General features: G+C 39.9%; 1 protein-coding gene across 1 annotated transcript in view; it reads right to left on the reverse strand.

Annotated features, from left to right (window-relative positions):
• Positions 1–25,494, reverse strand: part of LOC127428316 (transcription factor Sp1-like) — a 48,161-nt gene that overhangs the window by 13,253 nt on the left and 9,414 nt on the right. The window contains exons 3-5 of the mRNA XM_051676621.1: positions 11,364–12,591; positions 5,243–5,384; positions 3,764–3,954 (exon numbers count right to left, since the gene is read on the reverse strand). Of these exons, the coding sequence (XP_051532581.1) occupies positions 3,764–3,954; positions 5,243–5,384; positions 11,364–12,591 (1,561 nt within the window). The remainder of the gene's footprint in view (positions 1–3,763; positions 3,955–5,242; positions 5,385–11,363; positions 12,592–25,494) is intronic.

Genomic DNA, 25,494 nt, shown 5'->3' on the forward strand with positions numbered 1-25,494 from the left:
AAAAGACAGAGAACACAGTCCCATCACCATCAATGGAGCACCAGTGAAGAGAGTCAGCAGCTTCAAATTCCTGGGTGTCCACATCACTGAGGAACTCACATGGTCCGTCCACACTGAAGTCGTTGTGAAGAAGGCTCAACAGCGCCTCTTCTTCCTGAGACGGCTGAGGAAGTTTGGAATGAACCGCCACATCCTCACACGGTTCTACACCTGCACTGTGGAGAGCATCCTGACTGGCTGTATCTCCGCCTGGTACGGCAATAGCACCGCCCACAACCGCAAAGCACTGCAAAGTGTGGTGCGAACTGCCAGACACATCATCGGAGGTGAGCTTCCCTCCCTCCAGGAAATATATACAAGGCGGTGTGTGAAAAAAGCTCAGAGGATCATCAGAGACTCCAGCCACCCGAGCCATGGGCTGTTCTCACTGCTACCATCAGGTAGGCGGTATCGCAGCATCAGGACCCGCACCAGCCGACTCCATGACAGCTTCTTCCCCCAAGCAATCAGACTTTTGAACTCTTGATCTCTCACAATCAATATACATCAGCACTGCACTTTATTACCCTTACTCTTATATCTCACACCGGACTGTCATAAATTATATTATTATTATATATATTCTCTCTTAACAACTTACTATCAACCGACAGCCTGAATATCAATACAGTACAATACTGTACATTCTATATATATACAGGTGCTGGTCATATAATTAGAATATCATCAAAAAGTTGATTTATTTCACTAATTCCATTCAAAAAGTGAAACTTGTATATTATATTCATTCATTACACACAGACTGATATATTTCAAATGTTTATTTCTTTTAATTTTGATGATTATAACTGACAACTAAGGAAAATTCCAAATTCAGTATCTCAGAAAATTAGAATATTGTGAAAAGGTTCAATATTGAAGACACCTGGTGCCACACTCTAATCAGCTAATTAACTCAAAACACCTGCAAAGGCCTTTAAATGGTCTCTCAGTCTAGTTCTGTATGCTACACAATCATGGGGAAGACTGCTGATTTGACAGTTGTCCAAAAGACGACCATTGACACGTTGCACAAGGAGGGCAAGACACAAAAGGTCATTGCAAAAGAGGCTGGCTGTTCACAGAGCTCTGTGTCCAAGCACATTAATAGAGAGGCGAAGGGAAGGAAAAGATGTGGTAGAAAAAAGTGTACAAGCAATAGGGATAACCGCACCCTGGAGAGGATTGTGAAATAAAACCCATTCAAAAATGTGGGGGAGATTCACAAAGAGTGGACTGCAGCTGGAGTCAGTGCTTCAAGAACCACTACGCACAGACGTATGCAAGACATGGGTTTCAGCTGTCGCATTCCTTGTGTCAAGCCACTCTTGAACAACAGACAGCGTCTGAAGCATCTCGCCTGGGCTAAAGACAAAAAGGACTGGACTGCTGCTGAGTGGTCCAAAGTTATGTTCTCTGATGAAAGTAAATTTTGCATTTCCTTTGGAAATCAGGGTCCCAGAGTCTGGAGGAAGAGAGGAGAGGCACACAATCCACGTTGCTTGAGGTCCAGTGTAAAGTTTCCACAGTCAGTGATGGTTTGGGGTGCCATGTCATCTGCTGGTGTTGGTCCACTGTGTTTTCTGAGGTCCAAGGTCAACGCAGCCGTATACCAGGAAGTTTTAGAGCACTTCATGCTTCCTGCTGCTGACCAACTTTATGGAGATGCAGATTTCATTTTCCAACAGGACTTGGCACCTGCACACAGTGCCAAAGCAACCAGTATCTGGTTTAAGGACCATGGTATCCCTGTTCTTAATTGGCCAGCAAACACGCCTGACCTTAACCCCATAGAAAATCTATGGGGTATTGTGAAGAGGAAGATGCGATATGCCAGACCCAACAATGCAGAAGAGCTGAAGGCCACTATCAGAGCAAACTGGGCTCTCATAACACCTGAGCAGTGCCACAGACTGATCGACTCCATGCCACGCCGCATTGCTGCAGTAATTCGGGCAAAAGGAGCCCCAACTAAGTATTGAGTGCTGTACATGCTCATACTTTTCATGTTCATACTTTTCAGTTGGCCAAGATTTCTAAAAATCCTTTCTTTGTATTGGTCTTAAGTAATATTCTAATTTTCTGAGATACTGAATTTGGGATTTTCCTTAGTTGTCAGTTATAATCATCAAAATTAAAAGAAATAAACATTTGAAATATATCAGTCTGTGTGTAATGAATGAATATAATATACAAGTTTCACTTTTTGAATGGAATTAGTGAAATAAATCAACTTTTTGATGATATTCTAATTATATGACCAGCACCTGTATATATACACACAGTTTTTTTATATATTTGTATTTAATTTTTATTGAATAATGTGTATCTATATAGTAAAAAAAACAAAAAAAAAAACAGCGTATTGTATACTGTACAGTGTATGTTATTATTTGTATATTGTTGAGTGTAATTATGTGTATAACAGATGTTTAAATTGTGTTGTGTTAATTTGATGTTATTGTAAATTGGTATATGTCTCATCACTGTCACGACTGCTATGTTGATCGGAACTGCACCTAAGAATTTCACACACCATTGCACTTGTGTATATGGCTGTGTGACAATAAAGTGATTTGATTTGATTTGATTCGATACTAGAAGCCTGCGGTCAGCTAAGGAACGTCACCTTGTTGTACCAACACAGAGGCACCAAAACACTTTCCCGGACTTTCGGCTTCATCATACCACGTTAGTGGAATGACCTTCCCAACTCCATCCGTGAAGCTGACTCACTTTCTGTCTTCAAAAAACTGCTAAAACACATCTTTTCCATGAGCAAATATCTTTTTGCAATTTAATCCGTTTTAATCTGTTTTGCTACTATTCTGATGCTAGTGAAACTTTGTAATATGGCACTTTTCGTACCACTGTCTCCTTAAGATGATTCGCTTATGTTTTTCCTATTTTGTAAGCCGCTTTGGATAAAAGTGTCTGCCAAATGAATAAATGTAAATGTGTACTAACGATCTACAGCTAAGTTCAGAATCCATCATGGTGGATAAAATTAATTGCAGGTGACCGTTTTAATCACGGGTTAAAAGTTTAATCTCTGATTTGTTAAACCGTATTTAAAATGAAGTGGTGCAACACAACTCAAATTAAAATAAAACTTTGATCAAAAAACCCTGGATTAGTGTAAACTCTGCTTAATTTAATCCTTTTTGGTGCAACCCACCCTTAGAGATAATTATTCTGAAAAAAAAAAAAAAAAAAATATATAGTTATGAATTTCAAGAAAGTTTGACTTAATATTTTGAGTGTTGATGAACTAATAATCTGTTCAGAATTACCAATATCATGTTTGTTACTGGCAAATCTTGTTTCTGAATTCCGTAATTCCTTAAGAAAACTGACCACTGACTGTGCCCCTAAATTTTTGACTGTGCCAGCCCAAGTGTAATACTAAAGGGATTTATTCAAATCTATTGAGGAATAGTAATAGTGATGCTTGGCTAGCACCACTGATGAATGCCAGCAGGATCCTTTACTAAAACAAACAAACACCTGAGAATTGCTGCTAGGCCTATAGGCAGTGTAAAATACCAGTATTTTATGCACTAATGCAGTTAAACATTAATTTTTTTAAATTATTCTCAAAGACTACAAAGGAAACTCATTGTTAAAGCTCCTAGGGAACTTAATCAGAAACATACAAAATAAAAATATCAAACTACAATCAAAAATATATATAAAATCAATGTATGACACTAGAGTGTCTCACCTGTGTGTGTTCTTTTGTGTCGCTGCAGCTCATCCGAGCGCGTGAAACGTTTCCCACAAAACGACCAAGAGCAAACGAAGGGTCTCTCTCCAGTGTGCCAGCGTAAGTGTGCTCGTAAGTGAGATGTCTTCCCATAGACCTTCCCACAGCCGGGGATATGACAAATATGCTGCTTCTTTTTACTGGGGTCACTGTGTAATCAAAGCAGTTGGAGAACATGGTTACAAATGGACCTATATGGTTCAACTGCAGTTTAAAACTTTTGATGCTCAAGAGATTCCTCATATCTCAACTTAATGTTCAGAGTCAACTATACAGACACAGCCTTTATATAAAAAAATAAATAAATAAAAAAAATTGCACACGAACCATCACGTGAAATTGCACAGCATACAGACGGGCTTCTTAGAATTAAAATATATTTGTCACACATCTCACAATATGTGTCAGGTGGTGCAATGAAGTCCTGAGGTTATGTCTAGTGGGTGTATTATATCTCATGCGCACTTTGTAATTTTGTAACCTAGCAGTGTAAGGCCTTCAAAATATCCGTCAAATAATTTTTCCTTTGATTCGTTGTCTCATGCAGTCAAATGCATACCGTAGATCAATTTCCGGCCAACTACATCTGTCCAACTTGAAATTTTGCATGTTTCATATAAGGTTTGGGGCAAAAAAAAGTCATGAAATGAGTAAAAATGCTTATAACATTTGAATAATTTGGCCTAAGCTTGGCCCCATAATTGCTGCTTACAGCTATATTTAATACTAATCTTTTAATGCATGCACTTAAATAATTCCTCCTAGGCCGTATGTTTCGCACAAAATTTGAAATGTATCATCTGGAGGACACACACTACAAAAAGTTCCTCATGATCACTTCATTATGATGTCCCGAGTTGCCATGTGAAGTTTCAGAATGGTGCCGCCTAGTGGTCAAAAGCTATAAAAAATGGTTATGTCTACAAATAACCTTCATACTGCTTGAATTAAAATTTTAATTTTGCAGCTATATTGCTTCCTCTCGGAGACCTCCTTGGCAGTGTAATATTTCCAAACAATCCAAGCAAAATAAGTAGGCCAATTTATTTTGAAATGGAGAACGTGGACATTTATGCAAATTGACCTCAAATGTTGTGATATATATATATATATATATATATATATATATATTTTTTAAAACAAAATTCTTTCACTGCTTTAAGAAATTACTGTTTCATTTGTTTTAAGAAATAATAATAAAAAAAACTTCCCAAACTACCTATGCTAAAAATGTTTTAAAGAATTGGAGCTTTTAATAAGGAATAACTACAGATACAGAAAAAAAAGTAATTGACCCATATGTAGCAATGTTCAATATGTGGAATTGTTGTTTAAATAGCGGTGTTATATTTGCAGCAGTGTTGTTTTGGCAGCTGTGCTGTATATGCAGCAGTCGTGTACATGCATGAGTGTCATATGCTGATGTTTATATCGTACCGTCCCTCTCCGTCTTTGCAGTATGGGCAGGTGCAGGCTTCCCTCCTTGTACGTCTGCTGGTAGGTGTCGGGCTGCTCTCCATATTCTCATCCAGCATGCTGCTGTCTTCCAGACTGTCTGGAGCTGTACCATCCACATCACCTGCAGAACAGTCATTATACATTACACATATTTTTTATAGGGATGCACGATATATCGGCGGCCGACAACCGGGAAAATCAAAACATTATTATTGCTGCGATAATGGAATTACTGCCTATAATTTATTACAGTTTATTTGCTTGCGGCTGAAATTCTCTGACTGCCTACGGCTTCTTTCCTTCAGACAGGGACTCGGGCAGCTGCAAGCGACAGTGCGCGTGCAAACACATAACGTGTCTGTGTGAGTGAGAGCCAAGCTCATGTTGCTCTGTGAGGATTATTTCAAAATCTCTGCACCTTGTTATATTGTTTTGAGGCTGGTTTTAGTCATCTGCTATAAGTAACAACATGCCATTTCCCATATTCTGTTTGTTTCATGAGGCAATAAATGAAAATGCGACAAAAAAAAAATTGTTACTTGAGGGCAATCATTTTCACTTATTACTTCATGAAACAAAGAGAATGTGGGAAATAGCACATCGTTACTTATAGAACAGCATTATGAATAAAACAAGCCCAAACACAACCTTAAATGGTACATTTATCCAAAAATAATAGTGACTCAAGATGGCTAAAAACACTCTTTTGTGAATTTGCAATCTGCTTCTGCCTTGATGGCTCTGTCTTTAACTGGCGCAGACTCTCTGAAAAGACCAAAACACACTCATCCGGGAAGTGTTTGTTGATGACTGCGCCCTCATGGCCCACACTGCCTCTGACCTGCAGGCAATGCTAAATAGCTTCTCAGAAGCTACAAAACCATTTGGCCTTGGCAAGACAGAGGTCCTAGGCCGGCCTGCGCCAAACAAAACCATCACCCAACCTTCCATCAGCATTGATGGCACAGAGTTGAAGACTACTGAAAGCTTCAAGTACCTTAGCAGCATAATCTCAAACGATGGACAGTGACAAAGAAATCTTCTTGAGGATTAATAAAACCAGCCAAGCCCTTTGGAAGACATCACAATGTTTCCCTGGCCATGAAGTTCAAAATCTTTAGAGCAGTTGTTCTCACATCATGGCTGTATGGCTGCAAGTCCTGGACTCTCTACCGTTGCCACATCAAGCAGCTGAAGAAATTCCACATGAGGGCCCTTCGATCCATCATGGGCAACCAGTGGCAAGAATCTTGAGGTCCTTGAGCGAGCCAACACATCCTCCATCGAAGCCCTGCTGCTGAAGCCTCAGCTACGCTGGTCAGGTCACGTCATACAAATGAAAGATGATCGGATCCCCCAAGCAGCTATTCTACTATCACAGACAAAATGCGTCATCTTCAAAATCAAAGGACTACCATCACAGGCTTATTTGTTAGGTGTTGTGAACTGATTAAAACGACAGTTTTTTTTATGGAGCGTGTTGTTGATTCTTTATGGTGGGGTGTCTTGACAGACAACAGATTGCTTTATTAACCTGTTGCAGAAGAAAAAACTGTATCATATCTTACAGTTATGCAGTTCTGAAGCGACGCAAGCACTCGAAGTGAATAATTCTGCGCCCAGGATGTAGATAAGCGGTGTTCTGCTAAGTGTGTTGGAGCATCTCTTTCTTTACCTCCCATTTATATTTTGTGTGTTTATCACTTTTCCTGTCGTATGGCTGCGCTTAGATCTTACATCTATATACAGAAACGTATCCACTGACACATTCAATTGTGATATGACTTTTTTTGCATAATAAAAAAGAAAAGTGCAAATAATCATAAAACCGGTTAAGTGCGTTTTTTCTCAGATGGTAATCTTAGTAAAAAAAAACTCACACATGGTAGGGAATGTGCATTTCTTATTTACAGAGGAAGAGCTTGTTAAATGAAAGCTCTATCACTGACCCTCCGCTAAGCTCCGTTCACCTTATTTACTGTAACTGATGCCATTAGATTTCCTACCTGTGCCTGTTTTACTGAAAACATGGTCATCATACAAGGTGACTGCACTGGGCACATTACCTTAGGACTTATTAAATTACACCATTTTCAACCATGCATTCATAACTAGTATACAGTCGGTAAAATTTTACAGTGGCTTTACAAATTTCAAGATATGTCCTGGTGTGATTATTAAACCGCAAAATGATGTGATATTTATTTATTAAAAAAACAAAACAATTTTATATATATATATATACACACTATATTGCCAAAAGTATTCGCTCACCCATCCAAATAATTGAATTCAGGTGTTCCAATCACTTCCATGGCCACAGGTGTATAAAATGAAGCACCTAGGCATGCAGACTGCTTCTACAAACATTTGTGAAAGAATGGGCCGCTCTCAGGAGCTCAGTGAATTCCAGCGTGGTACTGTGATAGGATGCCACCTGTGCAACAAGTCCAGTCGTGAAATTTCCTCGCTACTAAATATTCCACAGTCAACTGTCAGTGGTATTATAACAAAGTGGAAGCGATTGGGAATGACAGCAACTTAATGACAGCCACATAAAATGACAGAGCGGGGTCAGCGGATGCTGAGGCGCATAGTGCGCAGAGGTCGCCAACTTTCTGCAGAGTCAATCGCTACAGACCTCCAAAGTTCATGTGGCCTTCAGATTAGCTCAAGAACAGTGCGTAGAGAGCTTCATGGAATGGGTTTCCATGGCCGAGCAGCTGCATCCAAGCCATACATCACCAAGTGCAATACAAAGCGTCGGATGCAATGGTGTAAAGCACGCCGCCACTGGACTCTAGAGCAGTGGAGACGCGTTCTCTGGAGTGACGAATCACGCTTCTCCATCTGGCAATCTGATGGATGAGTCTGGGTTTGGCGGTTGCCAGGAGAACAGTACTTGTCTGACTGCATTGTGCCAACTGTGAAGTTTGGTGGAGGGGGGATTATGGTGTGGGGTTGTTTTTCAGGAGCTGGGCTTGGCCCCTTAGTTCCAGTGAAAGGAACTCTGAATGCTTCAGCATACCAAGAGATTTTGGATAATTCCATGCTCCCAACTTTGTGGGAACAGTTTGGGGATGGCCCCTTCATGTTCCAACATGACTGCGCACCAGTGCACAAAGCAAGGTCCATAAAGACATGGATGAGCGAGTTTGGTGTGGAAGAACTTGACTGGCCTGCACAGAGTCCTGACCTCAACCCGATAGAGCACCTTTGGGATGAATTAGAGCGAAGACTGCGAGCCAGGCCTTCTTGTCCAACATCAGTGTCTGACCTCACAAATGCGCTTCTGGAAGAATGGTCAAAAATTCCCATAAACACACTCCAAAACCTTGTGGAAAGCCTTCCCAGAAGAGTTGAAGCTGTTATAGCTGCAAAGGGTGGGCCGACGTCATATTAAACCCTATGGATTAAGAATGGGATGTCACTTAAGTTCATATGCGTCTAAAGGCAGATGAGCGAATACTTTTGGCAATATAGTGTATATATATATATATATATATATATATATATATATATATATATATATATATATATATATATATAAATTCCCTCCGATTCCTCAAGTTAAGCCAAACAAAATGTATATCTCGGATTTCATTTCTGCCTACACAATTTTTCCACCATTTTGAGTTTGAGAAACCTGCTTTTTCTAACTCCTAGTCTATCTGTCTGATTTGCATGAAATTTGGTATACATCAACTACAGACCCTTCTGACAAAAAGTTACCAAAAGAATTGATATATGAAAATCGCTTCAAAGACATAAACAAATTAATTATATTGTTGGTACATAAATTGATACATTTACCAATATCTACTTAAAAGTCTAAACGAAACTAAACCTGGTATACATGGATAACAGGACATCTTGATGATGCACGTAATTTTTTTTAGTTTTATAGGTTTTTTCTCTCGTAAAATCATAGTCAGTGATGTCCAATCATACGTCCTAACATGCTTTTGGTGTGCTTGGCCCAGTAACTGATGCTTGCAGCTATATTTTTTTAATAAAACTTCTTTGAAACGATGTGTATTGTGAAAAGCGCTATAAACAATTACGATGAATTGACGACAATACCATGAACCCTAAAACGACCATAAAATGACAATTTAAACAACTTTACAGTTCAAATACACAAGTTTTAACAGAAGAATTAAAGCTAGACTATGTAACTTTTGGCCCTCTAGTGGTTAAAAAAACACAACTGCATGTGTCTTGCAGAAGAACATTGTTTTAGTTGTGGTTCGGCTCTGCTCCTCTGCGCGGATGAATGTGGTTCGATCTTAGAGCAAATGGACAAATAAATAATGAAAGAAAGGAAAAGACGGATATCTGAAAACATGTCATCTGAGCAGGTAAGTGCCATAACTTATGCTGTTGTTTTGACTTATTGGAAACATTGATGTTTTGAAATGAATGACATTACAAAAGTTAGGCAACGTTTGTTAACATTAGACATAACAACTGATAGTCTGATAAGGTCAAACGTTGTAAAGTTTTTATAACTGCAGGATATTCTGGCCAAATACACCATGGTAGTAACTAATATATAGATTGTCATTGTTACCAACCAGTGGGCAACATCATTTCAAGACTCACATATCCTTGGCAAGCCTATATAAATTATTGCCGTTATAAAGAAAATACCCACGTGTGCTAGCAAATGCAAAGTTCTGCACCGATTACAGTATAATTATTGTATTTTACTACACACACAGATGTGTGTGTATGTGATTACACAATTATACATAAACCATATCAATAAAATATCTTTCCTGTTGAGTAAGAAAAAAGCCTTTAAATCCTTTCGCTTTTAAATTTTTTTTCGCTTTTAAATCCTTTCAGATCTCGGAATTGTCGCCTCTGAAAAGCCAAGCCAATGTTGATTCGGGGACTCTGTCGCTTTCACTTTTGCTTGTAGACTCTGCTCTGTTCGGGGTTTCTTTGTTTTTATAAAGTGATTCCCTGAAGGTTTGCCGTTTTGAATGATCCATGGTCAATTTTTCTCGTTCGTTGTGACAACAAACTTTCAGCTTCAGCTACTCCCACACATGCACTACAGTAGCCGGATCTTATTTTCTATGTATGGATATGATGTCAACATGCACAGACAAATGACTTATGTATGCAATTTCCATCCCGACAGCTCTAAAATATTTGTAATGTAATATCATTATTATAGGTTTATCAAAGTCTAATTGGGTAAAGACATGGTTTGGAAGATGAATTTTTTGTTGCACTCTCTCATTAATAATATTTTGTTATTTAACAACAAAAAAAAAAAAGTTACGTAATGTAGCTTTAATGTAAGTGATTTTATGAAATGATAAGCTTCACATTTCTTCCTTTAAACTAGGGATGTGCACAAGTAATTGAGTAGTCGAGTACCCGTTCTGCACCAGTTACTCGAGTATTAAAAACACTACTCGAATACCACAAATTCATTTCCTTTGTACATTTGCCTGCTTTGAGCACCACTGAATTACGCTGCTTTTCCCCTCTGAATCTCTTACCAAATCATGCAGTTAAAACTGAGTCAACCTGGGGGGGGGGGGGGGCACTGTGGAAGTGTGTCATAGAGGTGTTGGATAAGAGATGATATGATGGTGACTGTACTTCTAAAGTGAAGCAAAGTTATATTACAAGGCAATACCTGTAATATTTTTAAACTTATTAAATTCTACTCTATTTGCATTCTGTTCTTGTTGGAGTCATGCAAACCAAGGTACAAGGATCTGCTTTTATAGGGGTAAGATACGAAGAACTCTGAGCTTATCAGACCCATGTGTATGAACGTGAAATCTCTTAACACAGGCAGAGTGCATTTACAAAAAGTCAACTTTCACCACTTGTTTTTCTGAGTAATAACATATGAAATGATAAAAATTTGTTTATATATGTGCATTACCCTAATGCCAACAGTACAGGTTTCTATTTAAGCTCTGGGTGAGAGCAAACATTTTTGATGCTATTTTTAAATCTTTTTGTTTTCTATTTTTATTAATGAACATTGTTCATTCATTTGAACCTGGAATATTCCTTTAAGACAACAAGAGGAAAATGGATGTTCTTAGTGCAAGAAAAGCAGACTAACCTGTAGCATTGGCGATGGTGATGGGAACACCCTGCAGCTGATGCATCTGCAGACCTGTGTTGCCCAGCGTGTTTAGATTGATGGTTTGAAGACCAGACAGTTGCACGGTTCCTGCAGCCCCAGTCTGTGTGAGCTGTGGCAGTGGTGCCAGCGTGATTTGCGTGTTAGTGGGACTCTGCAGCTGAAGCGTCTGCCAGCTCACCTGCCCGTTCGGACCAATGGTGCGGATCAGGATGGGACTGCCGTTCGCGATGGTCTGGATCTGAACGTTCTGCAATCCGTCCTGTGACAGGGTCTGCGTTGCGAACACCTGACCGCCGGCTGAGACTGTACTGGGCTGAACGGTCTGCAGGACCTGCTGCGGCTGGATGAGGATCTGAGCTTGACCTGGTTTCTGTCCATCTCTGGTATCGGACACATTCTGGAAAGGTTTTCCTGCCTCACCTTTGCTGCTCGGGGTTGCAACGCCAGCAGCCGTCTGTGTGATGGTGGAGGTGGTACTGTAGTCTGCTGAAGCTGAAGATGAGACATTCTGGAGCAGCTGTTGAGATGTTCCTAACATTCCTCCAGCAGTTGCATCACTTACAGCTCCAGCAGGAGCACCAGATCCCACTGGCAGCAGGGCAATATTGGCATTCAGTGGAACAGGCATGTTGGCGAGGAACTGCGTCTGACTGGGCAACACAGTATTACCCAGACTGATGTTTTGTAGCGGTATAGCTTGTTGAAACAGGCCCGGGACGGTTAAGATGTTTCCAGTGCCAGCAGCTCGGTTGGAGGAGGCTGCAATGAACTGCTGGCTGCCATTGGGAGAGGACACAAGCTGAAACTGCCCTGTTGCTGCAGCTGACACATCCTGAGGTGCAGGATTAAACTGGAGCTGCTGTCCGTCTACAGTCTGAAACTGTGGGATCACCTGATAATGGATATTTGGCATCAAACCAGAGAGGGTGGTGAGCACCTGTTGACCTTGTAGGTTTTGTGAGGACGTCATCACAAACTGCTGTTGTACAGCAGCACTCGTTGCCTGTCTGCTTTTTTCTTCTGAGCCCATCGTAGGAGAGGCTGTGCTGCTGGAGCTGGTCACGACCTGCGTGCTGGCGGGGATGATGTTCCAGCCGTTAGTGCCATGTTGGTTTTGTCGCGGCTGCTGCTCCATGGAATCGTTTTCGTCTATGCGACTGCAGGTGGCTGCCAGCAAGGCTAACGGTGATGGCTGCTGCGAGTCCTAGAGAGAGAGAAACATTTTAAAGATCACTGTTATTCTTATTTGAAGAACGCAATTATAAAAAAAATTCTTAGCTCACATCTTTCCAATTTTCAACTTTTCCTTTTAATCTTTATTGTCCTTGAGGGGAACACTGGTATATAGACTGCAGTAGGGATGCACCGATACCACTTTTTCTCTTCCGATCCCGATATCTGATACAAGTGTTGTTTTTTTTGCATAATCAGTTTAGAATATAGCTTTACATTATTGTGTAGAACTAATTGGGGATACTCTTTTATATGTAAAGAAACACAAACCTCTAACTACACATTATTTCAATATAAATGGATAGCTTAAGAAAAACTGTATTGTTAACTAGTCTACTGGATAATGTAGTTGAAGACCAAGTTGAAGACTAAGATGGCACTGAGGATGGCAGCCATGTTGCGAGCTCCAACACAACTTAGAAGTTTCTTGTTTTTAATGTTCTTAGTTCATGTTATTTTTGTGTTAGATGTCAGTGTTATTGTATATGATAGACACTGGATTTTCATTAAAACATCAGAAACCAAGCTTTGAGTCCCACAATGCCGATGATGCTCTGTTTACAAACAGCAGCGGAGCCCTTTATTTGGAACGTGCGGCCGCAACCACGAAAGTGCAGCCAAAAAAGGGGAAGGAGAGCTGGCATCCTCATCAGGGTCAGACGCCACACCAACCGACCTCCACTACCCAGCATTCTTCTGGCGAATGTCCAGTCTCTGGACAACAAGCTCTGCGAACTTAGGGCACGAATCTCCTACCAACGAGAGACACGAGACTGCTGCATTATCTGCCATACAGAAACATGGATGTCTACTGAGGTACCAGACCCTACGAGGTTCTCAGTGCATCGTGCGGAAGAACTAAAGATCTCTCGGGGAAAAGCAGAGGAGTGGGCATATGTTTTATGATCAACGATTCATGGTGTGATCGAAGGAACGTACACTCTATCAAGTCTATTTGCTCCTCTGATCTGGAATACCTCACGCTACTGTGTCGACCATTCTGGCTACCGAGGGAATTCACGGCGGTCATCATCACAGCCGTGTACATCCCGCCACAAACCGACACAGAGCAAGTGCGAAGGGAACTGTATGGGAGTATAAGTGAGCAGGAAACCGCGCACCCTGAGGCCGCATTCATTTTTACAGGGGCCAATCTCAGGACAATCTTGCCTAAATACTACCAACACATCAGATGCAACACACAAGGGGACCGGGTTTTAGATCACTGCTTACAAATCCCTCCTCCGCCCACCTTTCGGCAAATCAGACCACTCTTCCATTATGCTTCTGCCCGCTTACAGGCAGAAACAGAAACAGGAAGCTCCCGCCCTCAGAACGATCCAGAGCTGGTCAGACCAATCGGATTCTGTGCTACAGGACAGTTTCAATCACGTGGACTGGGAGATGTTCCGGTCCGCCTCTGGACATCGAGGTCTACGCTGATACCGTAACACGTTTCATCAGGAAATTGGGAGCATAGATGATGTTGTGCCGACCAAAACAATACGGATCTTCCTGAACCAGAAACCGTGGATTAATAGCAATGTTTGTGCGGCACTTTATGCACGGAGCTCCGCTTTTAATTCCGAGAACACTGAGGAGTATAAACATGCCAGTTATACTCTCCGCAAAACAATCAAAGCAGCCAAACAACAATACAAAAACAAAGTGGAAGCACAGTTCAACACCACCAATGCGAGAAGTATGTGGTAGGGGATTAACATAATCACAGACTTCAAAGCAACTAATCACTCCGCTGTGAACACCACCACCAGAGCTAAACACATTTTATGCTTGTTATGAGGAAAACATCATCGCCACAGAGAGAACTCCCGTGCCCGAAAAAGCAGAGGTTAGTTCACTTACTGTCTCTGTTGCGGATGTAACCCGATCTCTCAGACGGATATTCGCAAAGCTGTGGGTCCAGAAGGTATTCCGGGCCGCGCTTTCAGAGCATGCGCAGATCAACTAGTGGGTGTTTTAACGGACATTTTCAATCTCTCCCTCTCCCTGTCTGTGGTTCCTACATGCTTTAAGACATCCACCATTGTGCCCATAACAAAATAGTCAAAGATAACTTGTCTAAATGACTGGCGTCCTGTTGCCCTAACTCCCATCATCAGCAAGTGCTTTGAAAAGCTTATCAGAGACCACATCTGCTCTGTGCTGCCTGCCTCACTGGACCCACTATGGTTTGCTTACAGAAGCAGCCGCTCCACTGATGATGCAGTTGCAGTCCCAATACACACTGCTCTTTCCCAACTGGAAAAAAGGAACATATGCGAGAATGCTGTTTGTAGACTACAGCTCAGCATTCAACACCATAGTGCCCTCCAAGCTTGACGTGAAACTCCGGGCTTTGGGCTTAAACAGCTCGCTGTGCAGCTGGATCCTTTACTTCCTGTCAGGCAGACGCCAGGTGGTCAGAATGGGCAGTAACATCTCACCACTGACCCTCAACACTGGAGCCCCTCAGGGCTGTGTTCTCAGCCCACTCCTGTATTCCCTGTACACACGACTGTGTGGCAACACATAGCTCCACTGCCATCATCAAGTTTGCTGATTATACGACAGTGGTAGGTCTGATCACTGACAATGATGAAACAGCCTACAGAGAGGAGGTGCACACTCTGACTTGCTGGTGCCAGGAGCAAGACCTATCCCTCAACATCAGTAAGACCAAGGAGCTTGTGGTGGACTTCAGGAAAAAAGACAGAGAACACAGCCCTATCACCATCAGTGGAGCACCGGTGGAGAGAGTCAGCAGCTTCAAGCTCCTTGGTGTCCACATCACTGAAGAACTCACATGGTCTGTCCACACTGAGGCTGTTGTGAAGAAGGCTCACCAGCACCTCTTCTTGCCGAGACGGCTGAGGAAGTTTGGAATGAACCACTACATCCTCACACGGTTCTACACCAGCACTGTAGAGAGCATCCTGACTGGCTGGTTCGTGTCAACAGATACAAATAAATAATCTGGACTTTAAAGGATTCAGATCTCTTTTTTGTTCAATTTAGTTGTAAAACATCAGTTCACTTTTCATTCACAGTTATTTTTTGGAACCCATTCAACTTAAATATTGTTATTAATTGTAAACAAATACTAATGATGACAATAATAATAATAATAATAATAATAATAATAAATTGTTATTAATATTATTATTTACTTAATTTTAAATACAACAGTAATATACTTAAATTGTGCACTTTTTAAAGTTCACAGTAGTTTAATTCGCTTCTTATTCAAATTCTGGTAAAATGCACCTCCGGTGCCGTTCTAAATGCATATTATAAGTGAACCGAACTATTGAGCATCTACATCTGAGATGCGTTTCTTGAGTAGCGCTCAAATATTGCGCACCGCTGTGAAGGCTAAAAATAGCCAGAAGTGCATCACCAGCCTGTGCGTGAGTTGTGTCAACAGAGCAGCACCATTCACAGGGTATCTGCGGATTCGAAGGAATTAAATTTAAGACTTTAGACTTTTAAGGCCAACTTTAAGAAAAATTTAAGACCACTTCCGCAATAAAAAAAAATAAAAAATAAAAAAAATTAAAAAAACATTATTTCATTAGCTGGTAAATACAAAACCACTGAGGCTACTTGAATGTATCTGGACATGTTTTTTTTTTTTTTTTTTATACATATATATTTTATTGTGCATTTGTGTGTTAATAAGTTAATACAACATTAAAACTCTAAATGAAATCATTAAGAATACATGTAGCCTATATTGTAGTCACTTGCTTTCTAGCAAGACATGACGCATTAGACCAATGCTTTGGAAATGTCACCATTTATGTCAAACACGGAAGTGGTGGCAAAAACCATGCGCAAAAAATAAACTTTTATTGGATTACGTTGTTTAAAAATTATTCCGAGGGCTCTCGTTGACTACTGTGGCTTCAAGACCATCAACAGATCTGACTGGACTGAGGAGATCATTTCAACTCACAACTTTGCAGCATAAATTTATAGCGAACATGATTACACATTTCTTATTAACTCATATCATTATAGTAATTGTATCGCTAAGAACATGTTTGTATATATGATGGTTTTGTGTCATACTTTCATTTAATCCTGTAATTTGTCAAATCTAACACAACAATCTTTCTGCCACCACTTACTGCGCATGCGCTGACATTTTTGTAAATAAGAGGATTAGTCTACCTTATTAGACTTATAATTACCTTATTCACAGCAGCACCATGTTTGATTTTTAATGGGAATGGAAACGAGGCTGTGAGGGATAGACTTACCATTTCTTCAAAGGCATGCACGGTATAAATCTGTAAAAAGCTCCAATATCCCATCTGATTTTCCACAACTCATGTTGTCTGGAGTTTTCTGTCTACTGAGTGTCCTTGAAAATATATTTTTTCAATGTTTTGTACACAGAATGATCCAAAAACACTTTAAACTGCAGTACATCTCAAAGAAGAGACTGTACGTCTATCCCGCACAGCCTTGTTGTCATTGTCATTAAACATCAAAGATACCGCTGCTGTGAATAAGGTCTAGCATGTGCTGAATAACATTTATATTTTTTTTCTTGGCAGATAACTTTAACAAATACTTTAACAGGTAGTTAAAAGGCAGTTCATTTAAAATTTTTATTTCTGTCATCACTGCTCACCCTTAAGTCTGAATTAATTTTTCTCTGCCATGGAACAAAAAAGGAGATGTTAAGCAAAACGTTTAGTCTCAGTCACCATTCACTGTCACTGCATCTTGTTTTTCATTCAATGTAAGTGAATGGTGACTGAAAAACCCTAATATCTCCTTTTGATATCTACTGAAATGAAGTCATTCAGGTTTGCAACAGCATGAAGGTAAGTGATGACAATTACAATTTTTGAGTGAAATATTTCAAGTATCAGTTACCTTAAAAATTGCCGTTTAAAGTTGACAAGATGTATTGAAAATGTTAACAGATTAAATTATGAAAGAGAAAGAGAGGGAGAGACGCTGTGCTGCTGCTTTCCCCCTGATTGGTCTGAATAACTTGCAGCATCATGCAGCTTGCTCTGTCTTGTCTGTCCGTGCGCTGTCAGTGTCCTCTTTGCTCCACGACGTTATCACTGCGTTAGAAAAGGGACGTGTGGCGTAAGAGCGTGAGAAGATTGTCAATTACTTTGGCAGCCCTAGATCTAGAGAGATGGAGATGAGAGATATAACAGGTGTAACTCTGCAGCTGAGTAGTTCTGTTAGCTTTACAATTATTGTCAAAGTTATAGTGTAAAATAAGGATTTGAAAGGCGTCAAAAGACCGCTCCAGCCTTGCGCGCTTGCAAATTGTAACGTTGACAGCTTTGTCAATTATAAGCAGGAGCAACAGTGTTAGATACAAAAAAACTCCATTTGCATTTCCGATTAACGGGTTTATGAAGGTTTATACGTGTAACATCATAAGTTCAGTAAAAATGCGCTTCCCTGTGCGTGCTCACACTACACTCAAGCGTCAGCTCCTATATGACGGATGCACGAGAGAGAGAGAGAGAGAGAGAGAGAGAGAGAGATGATTTTTACTCGTGCAGATTCTGCTGTTTTAAGCATCTCCTCTATTCACGCTGCAAAATTTAAGACCTCAGCAAACGGAATTTAAGACTTCTTGTAATTTAAGATATTTAAGACTTTTTATGGCCTTAAATTTTAAAAAGTAAATTTTTTTTTTTTGGGGGGGGATTTTTCCCCTTTTTCTCCCAATTTGGAATGCCCAATTCCCAATGTGCTCTAAGTCCTTGTGGTCGCATAGTGATTCGCCGCAGTCCGGGTGGCGGAGGACGAATCCCAGTTGCCTCCGCGTCTGAGACAGTCAACCCGCGCATCTTATCACGTGGCTTGTTGAGCGCATTGCCACGGAGACATAGCGCGTGTGGAGGCTTCACACCATCCACCGCGGCAACCACGCTCAATTCACCATGCGCCCCACCGAGAACAAACCACATTATAGCGACCACGAGGAGGTTACCCCATGTGACTCTACCCTCCCTAGCAACCGGGCCAATTTGGTTGCTTAGGAGACCTGGCTAGAGTCACTCAGCATGCCCTGGAATTCGAACTAGCGAACTCCAGGGGTGGTAGCCAGCGTATTTTACCACTGAGCTATCCAGGCTTAAAAAGTAAATTTAAGACTTTAAGGACCCACAGATACCCTGCATTCACTAATGCGCTGGCGCTGCGCATACTATATATTTACTTATTAAACACAGCCTTTTGTGATTTACAGAGCTATCGCACGTCTTCAAGTGGCTTTGAATAAAATGCACGAGTCATATGAACTGCATTAATGGTGTTTTTATGGTTCTTTTATGTCATTTTTGGAGCTTGACAGTAACAAACATGACTAACACACAGTAACGGATTTGGATCGGGCTCGTTGGACTGATACCCGATCCATCTAAAAGCTTCAGTATCGGAGACGATACTGATCCAGGTATCAGATCGGTGCATCTCTAAATCCAGCATCGCCTGCTTTTTATTCAGTAAAAGGATCTCGTTGCTTCGACACTACACAACTCAATCACTGGCGAGTGAAATGTTAATATTTGCTCAATATTTATTCAAGTCCAGTGACTAATAACAGACATATTTTAGTTGCATAGCGTGAAATTTACGCGCAATGTAGAGGGCTATTAGTTCACCCAAAAATGAAAATTTTCTAATTTACTCACCCTCATACCATCCAGATGTGTATGACTTACTTTCTTCAGAACACAAATAAACATTTTTATAAGAATATTTCAGCTCTGTAGGTCATAAAATGCAAGTGAATGGGTGCCAAAATCTTGAAGCTCCAAAAAGCACATATAGCCATCATTAAAGTAATCCATATGACTCCAGTGGATTAAATAATGTCTTCTGAAGCAAAACGGTAGGTTTGTGTAAAAAAAATAATATATATATATATATATATATAACATATAAAATAATAAATATAAAAACGTAGCTTCCGTCCAGCTCTGTCACAAGGGTTAAATACACGCAGCCTCTCATGACGCAAGTGCGTTGGCAAGTTCAAGTGAGAACTGATGCGTGAAATATGTAAAATACGAAATCGCAGTGCTGGTTACAACAGAGGAGGAGGAATGTTATACAGAAGCTGAATTGTTTTTTTCTATAGATTTGTATTTGAATGTTTTTTTTTCCAAGATGGAGCTTGCTGTTCACTGGGATATCAAAGCAACATCGAATCACTCAAAATATTAAGGGTGTGCAGTGAAAAATTTTCCCCTGCCGATTTCAGACCAACTGAGGGATCTGATGATATCACATGCCAATGCGCTTGCGTCACTTGAGAGGCTGTTAGAACGCCACCCTTGTGGCCATTCATACCACAGCTGGCTAGAAGTGAACATTTATGGTAAAATACTTTTTTTTTTAAATATTGATCTATTTCTTACAACTAGCCTTTTGCTTCAGAAGACATCAATTAATCCACTGGAGTCAGCATGGATTACTTTTATCATGGCAATTAGGAATGTGCACGGTTACTCGACATTCGGTTTACTACACGACGCGCCACTACTCAAATATCAAAATCACAATTGGGTTCCTCTACATGTCTTCAACCTTCGAACTCGACCAGTTCTGACAAACCCTGTTGGGTTTTGGGTCAGTTTTTCAAGTATAGGGCGAATTAGGGGCAGTTCAAACATGCGTCTGCACATTTGTACTATTTACTGTTAAAACGCGCTGGACGGGCGTCTTTGACTGTTGTGCTGAATCTCACGGTTTGTGCTTTTAGCATCTCGTGCAAGATTGCCACATTATTAGACACCAAGTAAAAAAAAAAAAAAACGTGCATTTTTATAAACGTATCACAAAACAACTGCGTTGTTTCATTCATTGTGCTGCATTCTGAAGAAGTTCAGGTTGCAAAGAGGACTTCATGTAACTTACACCATTAAACATGATTCCAGGTTGTTTTTCACTAAGGAAAGTTCCCTTTTGCTCTGGTGTGCAAATTTTCATACAATAATTAGACAAGTTCAATGGCATTTTATTTTAAACCATTTAAATATCAAAGCACCCCAAAGAGGCTATTTAACCGCAGCAATGCATCTCCACACACGACAATACTTACGTTCGCACCCTCACGGAAATATCAAGCTGTCCGGGCAGAGCACGTAAACAGGTAGTTTGATTATATTTGTTTGAGTTTGTGATATTTTATCATTATAAGATTATGTATTGTGCTATTTAGGTTCATAGCTCACTGTGCACTTTATTTGCTGCTGTTTTGAGTAGTGTTTGAGGAAATTCCATTGCAATAAACATTCTTTATTCCCGCATAATGACAAAACAAAACAATTAACCGTTTGTGAAACATCGTGGTTAACTGAATGTTAAAAATGGTAAACGTGATCATCTCTAATGGCAATGTGTGCTTTTTGGAGCTTCAAGATTTTGGCACCCATTCACTTGCATTGTATGAACCTACAGAGCTGAAATATTGTAGGGCTTTACTGGTTGTTTAGATCAGTGTTACTATCAGAAATAATAATTATTTCTTTAGTTATTAATTAATATTTTAATTAATTGAATCTAACTCATTAAAACCTCATATGGGGCTCCAGTAAATGTAGTGCGCTACGTTTAGGAGCGGGTTTGGTTATTAGCAATAATTAATAATCATCAAAGATAATTATTAATTATTAAAATCAATAGAACATTGATGAGAATCAATGTTAGCTTTTTTTAATCCTTTAAATCAACAATTATCAAAAGATAATCGTTAATGGTTAACATCGATGAAACGTTCATTAAAATTAACACTAGCTTATTGATCATTCAAATTAAACAATCATCAAAGATAATTATCAATTATCAAAAATCAACAGAATATTAATAAGGATTAACATTGACGGGGCACCACCCTGGAATCAGGGACTAACAACCAGATAGTAAAACAGTCTCAATATTAGATTGTTTTCTTAGGAAAATCGGCATCCGAAGAATATCGATTTTCGGGAAAAAAAAAACAATGAATGAAGGCTTGAATCCGAGCACTGACATCCCGTCAGCATGACACAGGTGTATGCAAAACAAACCAAAACACTTCTCTTTGTAATATAAACAAAGTTTATTTATGCAGTAATATCAATTAATAATTAATACAATGCAGTCAATAAACTTGCGACTTACAACTACAAACTAAACAGTGATATGATTAGATATGGAAATCAAAATAATCCTATAACACGAGGGTGTGTGTATGTGTGAGAGCGAGTGTGTGTGTAAGGAGGGACACGCACAAAATGGCGGACGTGACTCTCGTGGAGAGTATGTCATGCGAGACTTCCGGCCAGGGAATATGGCCACGAATGTGGGTGGAGTGAAACCAGTCAATGGCGTCTACCAGTTACCGCGTGTATCCGCTTGTACGATAGCTTAGGGACAAAGCTGAGCTTTAGCACGAAGCTATCAACGAGCCAAAAATGTGTGCCAGAATGTTCGCACGTGTGTGTGTGTGTGTGTGTGTGTGTGTGTGTGTGTGGTTAGTACGAGAGAGAGAGAGAGAGAGAGAGAGAGAATTAAGTGACGGCCCCAAAGCTGATTTCGTTATCATGGGAGAGAAAGCAGCTGTTAGTTTATCACTCAGACGCATTGACGGCTCGTAAACAGTCCCGCGTTCTTTGATTCTTTAATGGATAAACTCAGTTTGCCGGTCTCACCCGCGATGGTGGAAATGCACAACAGCCCACAGTGGTTGGACCACAATACAACAAATCTCATTCGTGATAATTAATACCCTGAGTATTAATAATGAGCGGACATGGCGGTCCGTAAACTGTACAAGTAAAAACCTTGAAACACAAGAATAACACACTATAATATTCTATCTCTGCCCAGATGTAAACCTCTTACTTGAATCGTATGAGGACGTAGAATGTGTGTTCATCCGCCCTTTAACTCCGAACCGGTTCCTTGAGGCTCGGGTGATGATGGGAGGCCGTTTCCTCGCTCTGTTTGCGGGCATGGCTGCTGATTCTCGGCGGGCTGGCGGAGAACTCAGAAATGTCGACTTGATTGAAGATGGAAGAGAAATCTTTAATCTCTTCACTTCTGCAGGCAAACGGATGAAGATGTGGATTGCTCGGCGGTCTACTTCGGATCCGTTAAGAGTGTTCGGTTGAACACAGAGTAATCTCAACTCGTCCAGCGAGATGGAGATTGTATGGCCACAGTTTCAAGTCGGACGTTACTTTCTTGTGCCACGAAGCTGCACCTGAGAGCAGCGATGAGCTGCGCTAACACCCGGCAAGCAAAATTGCTGGAAGCAAATCCCGGAAGCATTTCAGAGGTATTTCTACTCCTGATGATGTCATGGTTGAGGTGCGTTCTGTCGTGTGCCTCATCCAATAGGAGTTGAGAGTTCGATCCTTTAGTGAGCAAGGCTTCATGGGATTTGTAGTCTGTTTTGGACTCCCTTTGTTTGATTTTGGCGTGGTTTTTATCAGTAAGATTTACGACTTGGTATGTGGGGGGCCTAAGTTAGGTTTTAAGACTGTGTTAGGCCTGCCTTTGTCTTCTATCTGAATACATGAGGCCCAACAATATTCTTCTAAAAATCTTCATTTTTGTTCAGCAAAAGAAAGAAATTCATACACATCTTGGAAGGCATGAGGGTGAGCAAATTATGAGAATTTTATAAAAGTTTTGTTCACCCAAAAATTTAAAATCTCTCAGTAGTTTCCAATACTTCACTGAATTATTGTTAGATATTATGCATTCATACAGATTTGATGCTGCTGGGTTTTGACTGAGAAGCAGATCTGTAATAAAAATTATGCTTTATTTAACTTAAATTCTATGCTGAAAAATTCACCACACCGTAAAAAATATAATGGATTATTTTCACTTATTTTGGTGAGGCAAGTGGCTTCTTTGGGCTTGTTTTTCCAGACCAGGTTGCTTGATTCACTTGCGAGATCTGACAACACTGCAACTGGTATTTCACCCGCCCCTTAGCACAGAGTACTGTCATTTTAAAAGAATGTTATTAACTGTTCTTTTATATTGTTCCAACTGGTTACCATTTGGAAAGGAGGCTGTGGAACTTCTGAACCGGAATGAAAAAACAGTGTTTGCTCAGAAGGAACCGAAATTAAAAACATTTTGTTTTTAGTCCCTGCCTGCAAGTCTTTATCAATACATGACTTAAAGAGAACAAGCTTAAATATTGTGAGCTTTTTACTCAGAAACACTGAATTCAAAATTTTCCAAGAGAAACACCATCCGATCCTATCCTCGCATCATTATTAAACCAGTACAATGAATGTTAATGAAACAATTAACTGTATTCAAATTTTTGTATATGCATAAAGTATTGTAAGAGTATTAATTACAAAGCAGGAAATAAGAAAACGTGTTCTGCGGTGTGTTTGACTTTTAGGAAATGGCTATCATTTTCTTCACATGAATATTAATAGTAAAAATCTGTAATGTCAAAATGGAATATAGATATGGGTTGACTAAAAAGGTGATTGATTATTTTGCACTCCCTTATTTAGTTGCTGTTCTAAAAAAAACAAAAAAACAACGTAATTAAAACGGACGTTTCAATGACATTTACATTTTGTTCAATGCTAAAAGTTATTCTCAGTCTCAGACACTATACCCATAGAAAACCCACAGACCATTCACAGCATGCCTGATGTGTTTTGCTGCAAAAATGGCAAGAGCTGGCTGAAAATCCATTCTTATTGGCAAGCTGCTATGTGCAACTCTTGTGAGATGGGTGTACATGCATTGATCATTTAATCCGGTAACGAAGTTTTGTTTAAAATTTCAGGCTACTACAATGAGCACCTCTGGGAAGTGGGGAAGAACTAGTCAAAAACTACTAGATTTTTTTATTACATTTGCCAAAGCTTGCAGTTTATGGCACTGGATCTTTAAAAGAAATTAAAGGGTACAGTTTGAAGCAGATAAATTTTAAATTGATAAAAAAAAAGATTAATTGATGATTTGAATGAGCTACCACTTTGTTGCATGCCAAACCACACTAAATAATAAAATAAAGAAAAAAGAAAATTCACTACACTTGTGCTAATAAATTTCAATTTGGGCTAATAAAATTATAGCCCACTTGCACCAGTGGTATCACACAAAAAAGCAAGCATACAGCCCTATGTTAATGTAACTTCACACACGTTCATCTTCCTGTAGAAATTGCCAAAGTAAAGGTTTGAGAGACCCCATAGCAATGCCGTTTAAGAAATTATAACAGCAATATTACATGCATAATAATAATTATAATACAATAATAATATATTTCTGTAATTTCTTAATGTAGTAATTATACTGTACCTATAGGGTGGGCATGGTGGGGGGGTGTCCCCTAGCTGCAAAAGCTGAATTCTGTAGGAAACACTGGTTCACACAGCCTCTCACTTGTTGGAAGTGAGTTGGCATGCTGACGCTAGAACTGAAGCAACACAACCAGAAGTGCAGCTCGATGTGTTTACAAAAGAACACTGTTCACAAACCTCATTGGTTTTGCTTGAATTTGAAAATGACCTGCACACTTACATCTCTCGAGAGGCAATGTTAACCGATTCCCCCTCATGGATGCGCATTGGAGAGTAAAGTAAACAAGTATAGTGAAAAGGACTTGAGTATTGATCTGTTTCTCACCCAAAGCGATCATATCGCTTATGACATTAATTTAACCACTGAAGTTAAATGGATTACTTTTACTATGATTGTCTGTGCTTTTTGGAGCTTTAAAGTGCGGATCACCATCCACTTGCATTGTATGGACCTACTGAGCTGAGATATTCATATAAAAATCTTAATTTGTGTTCTGCTGACAGTCATAGACATCTGGGATGGCACGAGGGTGAGTAAATGATGAGAACTT

The sequence above is a fragment of the Myxocyprinus asiaticus genome, chromosome 37 (assembly GCF_019703515.2).
Source record: "Myxocyprinus asiaticus isolate MX2 ecotype Aquarium Trade chromosome 37, UBuf_Myxa_2, whole genome shotgun sequence".
Lineage (NCBI taxonomy): Eukaryota > Metazoa > Chordata > Actinopteri > Cypriniformes > Catostomidae > Myxocyprinus > Myxocyprinus asiaticus.